The sequence below is a fragment of the Podospora anserina genome, chromosome 6, assembly GCF_000226545.1.
Source record: "Podospora anserina S mat+ genomic DNA chromosome 6, supercontig 2".
Classification (NCBI taxonomy): Eukaryota; Fungi; Ascomycota; class Sordariomycetes; order Sordariales; family Podosporaceae; genus Podospora; species Podospora anserina.
This window is the reverse complement of record NW_001914857.1, coordinates 1,885,453-1,894,885: the sequence shown is the minus strand read 5'-3', so window position 1 is coordinate 1,894,885 and position 9,433 is coordinate 1,885,453. Positions and strand designations below refer to the sequence as shown.

The 9,433-nt window shown below is 53.4% G+C and overlaps 3 protein-coding genes across 3 annotated transcripts, besides 2 other annotated features; 2 read left to right on the top strand and 1 right to left on the bottom strand.

Annotated features, from left to right (window-relative positions):
- Positions 1-25: 25 nt before the first annotated feature.
- Positions 26-1,418, bottom strand: PODANS_6_1280 (uncharacterized protein; the record flags this gene model as incomplete). Its single annotated transcript, XM_001910344.1, has 2 exons — positions 26-1,273; positions 1,371-1,418. 2 exons carry the CDS (start codon positions 1,416-1,418, stop codon positions 26-28), a joined length of 1,296 nt encoding a protein of 431 aa, XP_001910379.1.
- Positions 1,419-2,122: 704 nt separating this feature from the next.
- Positions 2,123-2,248: a sequence feature (rRNA 5S).
- Positions 2,249-5,350: 3,102 nt separating this feature from the next.
- PODANS_6_1290 (uncharacterized protein) lies at positions 5,351-6,926 on the top strand (the record flags this gene model as incomplete). The annotated part of the gene is made up of 4 exons (XM_001910343.1): positions 5,351-5,711; positions 5,765-6,111; positions 6,169-6,422; positions 6,473-6,926. 4 exons carry the CDS (start codon positions 5,351-5,353, stop codon positions 6,924-6,926), a joined length of 1,416 nt encoding a protein of 471 aa, XP_001910378.1.
- Positions 5,706-5,717: a sequence feature (pied d'intron 5' g/ggaagt).
- A 608-nt stretch (positions 6,927-7,534) lies between the features above and the next one.
- PODANS_6_1300 (uncharacterized protein) lies at positions 7,535-9,341 on the top strand (the record flags this gene model as incomplete). Its single annotated transcript, XM_001910342.1, has 2 exons — positions 7,535-7,745; positions 7,807-9,341. The coding sequence occupies 2 exons, from the start codon at positions 7,535-7,537 to the stop codon at positions 9,339-9,341; spliced, it is 1,746 nt and encodes a 581-aa protein (XP_001910377.1).
- Between the last annotated feature and the right edge of the window lie 92 nt (positions 9,342-9,433).

Sequence of the window (9,433 nt, the reverse complement as noted above, 5' to 3'; positions counted from 1 at the left end):
GATAAAGCGTGGTCGTCGGCGAAAACTAATGAATCCCCGCCTTCGCAATCGTAACCGTCTGCTGTTCCATAACCTCGTGGATAGCCACCCGATCCACGTCGCTCATCTTGTCAAACTCATCGATGCAGACCACGCCCCTGTCCGCCATAACCATCGCACCCGCCTCCAACCTCCTCTCCCCCGTCTCCTTGTCGCTCGTCACCGCAGCCGTCAAGCCCACACCAGACGACCCCCTGCCGGTGGTGGCAATCGCCAACGGCGCCGTATTCAACACAAACCTCAACAGCTGCGACTTGGCCGTCGAAGGGTCACCCACCATCAAAATGTTGATATCACCCCTCAGGTGCGTCCCATTCTCCAGATTCTTCTCCATCCCCCCCAGCAGCATCAGCAAAATCGCCTTCTTGATGTAATCATGCCCGAAAATGCTCGGCGCCAACGACTGGCTCAACAGCTCAAACACCTTTGACTTTTTCGCAATCTTGTTGATGTTCCTGATGTCGGTATCCGTAATCGCCGCCGTGGCGATCCCACCCCCCGACTTGGTCGACAGCAACACGACATTATTTGCCAGCAGCACCGTCTTGAACAGCGCGCTGTTGTGGTTGGTGTTTCTGTTCCCCAGCGTCCTGAAGATGCCCACCAGCTGGACTCTGTCTCCCGGCTTGGCCTTGTCCACCAGGTCATCATCCAAAATCACATCCACCCCCCTTGGCAGCTGCCCCGCAGGCGCCCGCTCGGGCATCTCCTGGATCGAAATCGTCTGGTGATCCCTGTACGTGCAGAGCCCATACTCTGTGATCAGCGGGTTCCCCTCGTTGTCCTCGTGGGGATACACCGACGTGGTCGTCGCGCCGTTGGTCATCGTCTGGTCGCGGTATTCCTTCCACTGGAAAATATTCTTCGTCTCGTTGTAGTGCACGCTCTTGACGATCTTGGGTCTGATCAGCGAGCAGCGGGTGACGATGCCCTCGATGGAGACCATGCTGTTCAAGTGCTGCGACCCCAGACTCCGCGGGTTGCAAGTGTTCAAACCAAAACTGCCGGCAAAGGCGCAGTAGTACAGCACGTCGTCGTCCGTCTGGTCCTTGCGGGCTTGTGGGAGGGCCTTGACGATGGACTTGAGGGCGTGGTTGAAGGCGAGGGTGAAGTCGAAGGGGTCGTAGAGGAGGCCCTCGGCCATCTCGGGGTTGTGGTCGCGGACTCGATCGATGTTAACGACGAGCCGGCGCTGGTTTTTTTGCAGCATCGTGATGATGTCTGCTCTGTAGCCCTTGACGTGTTGGTCATCTTTTTTGGGTTACATGTCAGCATCATATCATGGGTATCAGATCGTGAAAAAAAAAACGAGGGACATAGAAAATTCATACGGGGATCGAGAAACTCCATGGCCTGGCGCACCCGGTCTTGGGCCGCATTGTCGCGGAGCATTTCGTAGTCCATCTTGTCGTATGTGTTCACCGGGTATCAAAATGGGAATTGGATTTGGTGGTGGTGGTGGTGGTGGTGGTGGTGAAGAAGACACAATGTGTCAAGGTGGGTGGGTGTTGTTTGTGTTGTGGACAGTGGCAGAAAGCGGCGTTCTTTCTCTGGCAATGCCTGACCGGCGAGAGTGGGGAGAATTCATTCGCAAAGCAGACTCCAGCGCGCGTCCCGTCGCGGTTTCGCGTTTGCTGCGCGTCGCCCCTGACAGGGGTTTTAATTGATTCAGGTCCAATGGCAACTGCGGGGCTCCCTTACGGTTGCCCAGCCAGTGCACGGCCAGTGTTGACCTTGACCTTCTCACCCAGGTCAACTCTCGGTGTGTAGGAATACCTCCTTTGTGCCGTTCTCATAACTCAAAGGAGATGGAGGACTTGTCATTATGCTCTGTCTTCCTCCTATTCATCAAAAGTACATGTTTGACAGTTTCAGAGCAAAAGAAGCTTACAGCATGGCCGAAGGCGAAATCTCAAGGGTGAACGAACCCCTTTCGATCAAGCTCCAAAAAAATATAGCAAAGCCTTATAGCCCTCTTTATCCATAGGCTAGATACCTGGTTAGACTGATTAAAGCCATGCTTCAAATATGAAAGAGCTCATTCACTGCAATGAGCAATGAGCAAAAAACAATGAGCAATAAGCAAAAACATACAACACCGAGGATTCCCCAGTGGTCACCCACCTGAGTACTAGTTCAGCGCACAGCTATTTGACGAGGGCAGAGCGGACGGGATGCCGTATTTTTAGCTGGCTATGGTCGTATGTGACAGTCTGCGCCAGACTTGTGGCTTTTGAAGCAGCTGAAAGATTTCGTTAACTGGTATCAACACCTACACACTTCGATTCACACAGGAAGCCAGAATATCACCACGGATGGGCAGATAAACCTCTCTATCCACGGAGAGCATGATACCAACAGTTTCTTGCCCCTGCCCAAGAAAACTTATCATTAGTCATATTGCAACCCTCCAACAACCCAGGGCATCAAACTATCAAGCCACAGCACCAAAACAACCCCAAGGTAGAGTAACTACTGGTTGAAAGACCAAGCGACCCTCCAACAAATCGGAGGAGCCCGCCCGGTAGGTAGGTAGGCCAGCACATATACACACAGCGTAACCTCCCCGAGCTCGACGATGTGCCTATCAAGCAGCGCGAACTTGGGCACGTCGGCAGACTGTGTTTCCTGCACATCATCATGAAGAAGAGAAAAACCAAGTCCCCATGACCATGAACACACTGTCTGTCCCGCTGTCCCATTCTTGCCCACTGAAGGCAGCAGTCCGCCTGGGTTCTTCCATGATTCACGAACCAATACGAGAATCAACATCCTGCTTCCTTCCTTCCGTGCGAGCCTCGCGGCTTCTGGCGGGCCGCTATTGTTGTTGTCTCGCCTTCTTCCCTCCAATGTGTGCTTGAGGGGCTTTCCCGCATTGGGTCTCGGTATCATGCGGTCCAATGTTGCGCAACGCCCTCTGCTATGACACCAAGGCTTGGTGTCTTTTGTCTATCGAGAGTCTGAGTAGTGTCATTGGTTCGAGATTGGGGTAGATAAAGCCAAACAGAGGCCCCCGTAGGTATGTAGCAGGGCTCGCCACCTCCTTTTCCTACGATACCACCATCCAAGCACCTTCTAGACGGGTGCTTTGTTTTTCAACTGGCTCAACCGAGACCCGAGTGCTTTGATATGCAGACAGCACCATAACAAGCCATGGATATCCTTGTCAATACGAGCGTCGAGAGATATATCTAATTGGTTACCGAACTGTCGGGAAGGAGGCTGGGCTCCCCAGGTCAAGTTCAGGAAGTTGACGTGGCCGCCCTTATTCTCGTGACGGGAGCGGGTGAATCCTGGCCAACGGTTATCCTGGTCTCCCACATCCCGCTCCTCAACTGAACAGTCCAGGGAGTACTGCCAGTCGAGGCGGCTGTTTATCGCTCAATGGCTAGAAGCATAGCGGCATCAGTACAGACCAGCATTGCTCGTCCCGTGAACCTCAAGGCTCACCGAAAGCATGCCCTTGTCTCGGAACCAGATGCAGCCAGCCCGCAAATTAAGACCTTCTCACGGCAAGCCGCGAATGCTGCCAATGTTGACGTTGATGGAAGAATCTGGGCTTCATCCCACCAAGATGATCAGGGGCAAAGGTGTGGAAAAAGTACGGCATTGAAGTCTTCAGGAGTTTGGCGGCTGAAACAGGACTTTCTAGAACCGCGTCTCAAGATCATGCGTGCTGCAATGCTGCTTCAACTTTGATCAGAACTCGTGAGTTGGAAAGACAAATTATATGGCTACCGACCTCTAGCGGAGGGGGTACCGGTATCACATTCCGCAGTAGTATGACCATGCAAAAGCCACGATCCGGCACTCGCCCTGTGCGAAATGTAGACGCCAGAAAACGGACTGCATGCGGGGAACTTGACCAGTAATCGTCAAGGAGAGACGGTGTTAGTTGGCCCTGTCATATGAAAAGGGAATGCCGGAGGAGCACCTCAGACGCAGATCCCACTCAGCAGGTAAACAGTCACACCGAAGGCGCCGTACTCGTATGATTGATGCCAACCTGGCTGACAGATACAATACCGGTTGTATGATTCAAAGGCTGAAGGCCAGTGGTCACACTGATGACGGGGCCATGCTCCCGAGATAGGAGACGGTCCATCGCGAAGACCAACGGTCTCGATAGCACAAAACAAGCGGTGTGTGTCAGCGGCATAAACCTTCAAAGGTTGGACGTCGCATTGAATGGTATGGTGAAAGCACCTCTATAGGTCTCGACGTATGTGTCATATCATCACCATCAGGCCTCGGACTGTGGTATCGGGATGGAGGTCCGGCGAGGCTGAGTGGTCGCTCTTTATCTTCGGCAAGAGACGTGCCGAAGGCCCGTGCGGCTCCCCTCGGCCTGCCGAGTAAGCTGGGTGTGCCATCCCGAAGGGACCGAACGAGGACCAAGTCGCCCGTCGATAGCCATTGTCAGCGGGCCAAAGGATGTCCAGGAAGGGAAATGTCAACGAATCTATGTGGTAAGCTGAGCTCTGGTACGACATGGAGAGCTGGCGTCAAGCAGTCTGTTGGTGTGAAGCGGGAGGATTTCCTGATGATCCTGCGTTGTTTGGTAGAGACAGGACCAGGGTGGCTGCGGGTGATAATCGACAACTTGGGCCGAAATCGGCATGCCGAATTAGACCCCTTGGCTTTTTACCCCTCACACCCAAGCTTCCGCCGTGTGGACGTGTGGCTGCCGAAGGGGGCTTTGAAGTCCATGGTCGCACAGCAGCAACAACCACCTCGAGGGCGGTTTGAAGGCGGCAGAGTGCAGGTCGTTTGTTGCACGTGTGACATGTGGTACCCCTTGTAACCGTTCCTAAGGGTGTGCCTGACATATGACCTCTGGTGCTCTCTTGAAGCTGTCTCCATTGCGTGTTTTGTTCGTGTCGTCCAAAATGGAAGCTGAGAAGGTTTGTTATCGATGCTCCAGGGCCCCTCCTAGACAAGTAGGAGCTAGACTAGTGGATTGTGCAGTGCTGGTCGTGGAGGTCGGCGAATCATGCCAGCACCCGGAGGTCCACTTGTCCACGACCCAGACAAAGAGTCTCCATCCCATATACTTCCAGCATGTTGACGGGTATGTCGGTGGGCTGCCCCGCATGTATGTGCTGGAAAATGGTCCGCGGTGGTAGGATTGGCCAGGAATTCCGCGCTCTTGTACCTTGGTCAGGACAAGGTTGTAGTGTGCTCGCCCGTGGACTGTTGAGATGGGGAGCGATGTTCCGCATACAAATAAGCCAGTATGTATGCTCTCCCCGGGCAAGCGGTCTCCGTCAAACCCAAGTGAACTCAACACAAGCCCATACTGTTCGTCACCATGGTGTTGATCAAGCTTGATCCCCAGGCCGAAATGAAAGGCACCGACGGGGCCCAGGCAGTCGGCAGCTCGGCTGTGTTGCACAGACACCTTTCCGAAGACTTCCTCGTCCTTTCCAAAAGCGAAGGCAACTACCTAATCCTCGAAGATGGTCGGCGTGTGTTCGATGCCTCCGGAGGCGCCGCAGTCAGCTGTATAGGCTATCGTAACAAGAGAGTGGCCGACGCTGCTTATCGGCAGATCCTTGATGCCCCGTACTGCAGTACCGTCTTCTACACCACCAAAGTACAGGAAGAGCTCTGTCGCTTCTTGGTCGATTCGACAGGAGGACAGATGGCGCGGGCCTACATCGTCAACTCAGGGAAGTTCTTTCGTCACGTTGTATCCTCTTGCTCCCAAGCTGACCAGAAGCAGGCTCCGAAGCAATGGAGGCGGCTATCAAGCTCGCGAGGCAATACTTTATCGAGGTCAAACCATCACAGCCGCAGAGGACTCGCTTTATCTCACGGAGACAGTCCTACCACGGCATCACCCTTGGGGCGTTGGCCATGGGTGGTCACATGTACAGACGCGAAAAGTTTGAACCACTCTTGATGAAAAACGTTTCCCAGGTCTCTCCATGCAACGAATCCCGGTTCAAAGCTCCCACAAAGACCAACGAGGAATATGTCGCGGAGCTGGCGCAAGAGCTCGATGAGGAGTTCCGGAAGGTTGGGCCCGAGACTGTCTGCGCTTTTGTTGCCGAGCCTATCGTCGGTGCAGTATGTCTTGACTGAGCCTAGGATCATCCAGCAGTGTGCTAATATTTGTTCCGTTAGGCTCAAGGCTGTGTGCCGTCGGTCCCGGGATACTTCAAGGCTATGAAAGCCGTGTGTGACAAATATGGGGCACTTCTGATTTTCGACGAAGTGATGTGTGGCATGGGCCGCAGTGGTACCTTGCACGCATGGCAACAGGAGGGTGTCGTTCCAGATATCCAAACCATCGGAAAGGCGCTTGGTGGTGGCTATCAACCAATAGCTGGGCTGTTGGCCAACCACAAGGTCATTGATGGAATCGCGAAAGGAAGCTCGTATGTGGTGATGGCCGATTGTTCGAGTAATCTGCTAACTGTTAGCCTAGTGTATTCGTTCACGGTCACACCTACCAAGGCCATCCCGCTTGCTGTGCGGCTGCCCTCGAAGTCCAGCGCATCATCCAAGAAGAAAGCCTCGTGGCAAATGTCGCTAACATGGGCCGCTTGCTATCTCAAGGGCTGAAAGGGCGTATTGGCAACCACCCGAATGTCGCTGATATTCGAGGTCGTGGTCTGTTCTGGGGAATCGAGTTTGTTTCGGACAAGAAAAGCTCGACACCATTCCCGGAAGAAGTTCATGTAGCCATGGTCATCAGCAAGCTTGGATTGGACCCCAAATATGGCATCAATGTATATCCTGGAGCAGGCTCGGCGGACGGGCGTCTGGGGGACCATATCATAATCTCGCCGGCCTTCAATATTCGGAAAGAGGATGTTGAGTGGATTGTGGAGACAGTTGGCAGGCTGGTAGACGACTACTTTGCAACGCTTCAAGTTTGAAGTCGTTTGACGGGGGCGGGGATCTGATTTTCTGCTTGAGCGGAAGACTTGTATTGCAGAAGAATGGAGCAATGTGCTGGACACGACTCCTTTGTTATGAGAAAATTCCCATCATTTCTTTTTTTTTGTGCGCCCAAAGCATGAACAAGTGAGCTGTGCCTGCAGGTGGCCCAATTCGGTGCTTCCACTCCTTCCAGTTTCAGATACTGCTCTACTATTCTGCGGAAAGGACCATGGAGATGATATAGGATACGTGGTTGCAATACCTCAATTTAATCCTTGAGAATCTCAATGCTCGATACTCTGCAAGATATCTTCAACACCTCTGTTCCGTTGCTGGTTTGGGAAGTGTTTCATGGTGTAAGTCGTGTAAGTGAGGTTAAAGAACTATGAGATCTGATTGGCCACCACATGCCCCACAAATAGCGGACAATCACCAGGGACCCTGGCAGCTGTTCAGCGGATGTCCGCGCCTGGGCCAAGCCTGGGGTTCCTGAACCAACTTGGTCCAAGATCCATCAATTCGCAATCGCAAACACCTTCCAACTCGCACCTCGACAACCCGAGCGCACATTGCTTCCCCCGACTGACGACCGAATCGCCACAGGATGGCTGTCGGGCTTGCCAATGGCCGACCGGCCGCCGACGAAGAAGCCCGCGCCGAGGTCGACGTTCTCAACTCGCGCCTCGAAAAGACCACCCAGTTGACCAAGAAGATCCAAGCTTGCTTGGGAAGACTAGAAGCTACAGGGAAGAGCGTTCGTGATGTCGCCGGACCTCTCAACGGCGAGACAAGAAGACTACAGATACTCGGCAATAGTGTGTAGCCACCAGCTGCCAGCTCATCCGCAACCGGAGCTGACGTGCCACTCTTTCTCAGACATCGATTCCGTCATTGCAGCTATTGAACGTCTACGACAGCCAGCAGACAGCAAGAATGACGAAGAACAGATTATCCGAATGGGCCCCGACAAGGCCGGCCTCTCCAACTACCTTGGTTCAATCAAGCGTCTTAACAAGGCCCTCGACGACATGAAGGCCTCCAACCTACGATCAACCCAACAGACCGTCGCCGAACTCCAGCGCCTGGTTAAGCTCGGCAACTCCCAACTCGAGAATGCTTTCGACAAACTATTACGAAGCGAAACACCAAGAATGATCGAACCACTACACTTCATCACGAAGAACAAGGCGTTCCCAGTGTTGTCACAAGACAAGTTCAACAAACTCGGCCTGATGAACTCATTTGTAAATCAGCAAACTGCAGGGGCTAATCCACCACAAGAATCACCAGTAGCAAAGATCTACGCCGAAATAAGATCGCAATACCTCTCTTCGTCACTAGTAAACATGGCCGCGGCCAGCAGCAACACGGCAAAGAAGAAGAACCCAGACGCAATCTACCGGGCGGGCACCAACGGAATAGGCACCTACGCGCAGGCGATGGAGGGACTGTTCCTCTCCGAGTACGAAAACATCTGCAACATTTTCACGAGAGAAGACTGGGGTTCCGTCTTTCAAGCAACCTGCCAGCCGGCCCTGGTAGAGCTGGGAAGGACACTGCGAGAACTGAACGGTCACATCAAACAGCACATGAACACAGACTGCTACCTCGCCTACGAGATCGTCGAGATTATCTCAGCACTCTCCAACAACCTCGAGGCCAAGACAGGCGAGCTCAAGAGCTCACTGGCCGCCTCTCTCAAACCAGTCCGGGAAACCGCCAAGTCTTCCCTTGCCGAGCTGTTGGAGGACACAAAGCGGCGGGTCAACTCTTTACAGACACTGCCCCAGGACGGCGCGCCAATACCAATCATTTCGGAAACCATGCAGAGACTACAGACAATGGTGGAATTTCTCCGCCCAATATCGAGCATTATGGTTTCGTTGGGAGATGGGAACTGGAAGTCTGTCAGCGCCTCGAGAAGCGGGGCAGTAGGGGACGCCATCCCTAGTCTTGCGTCTTTCGACGTCGGGGCCGATGGCAAGGAAATCTTTGCGCACTACTGCACTGACACCATCGAAGCGTTGATGATGTCCCTCGACGGCCGGGCACGGTTGATCCTCCAAAAGAAACCTGTCATGGGCGTCTTTTTAGCCAACAGCGTCGTCATCATCGAGAGGATGATTCTCCAATCTGACCTTGGACCTCTCCTCCAAGGCCGGTTGGGTGTGCTCGAAGCCTGGAGAAAGAAGGCCACCTCGCTCTACATGGAAGCTTGCAAGGATGTGTCGGTGCATTTGTTCGACATGATCAAGACTGGGCAAGGTGGCAGGTCGGGTGGTGGGAGACCGACGAGCGGGCAAGGGGCGGTGGATAGTGCCAGCATCATGAAGGGGTTGGGGAGCAAGGACAAGGCGGAGATCAAGGAGAAGTTTCAGTTGTTTAATGCTGGGTTTGAGGACATGGTGTAGTAGCACAAGAGTTATACCATGTACAAGGAGGTGACGTCCTCTCTGATTTTTTAACCCTTCTGTCTCTATTTTTTTTTTATTTTTTTATTTTG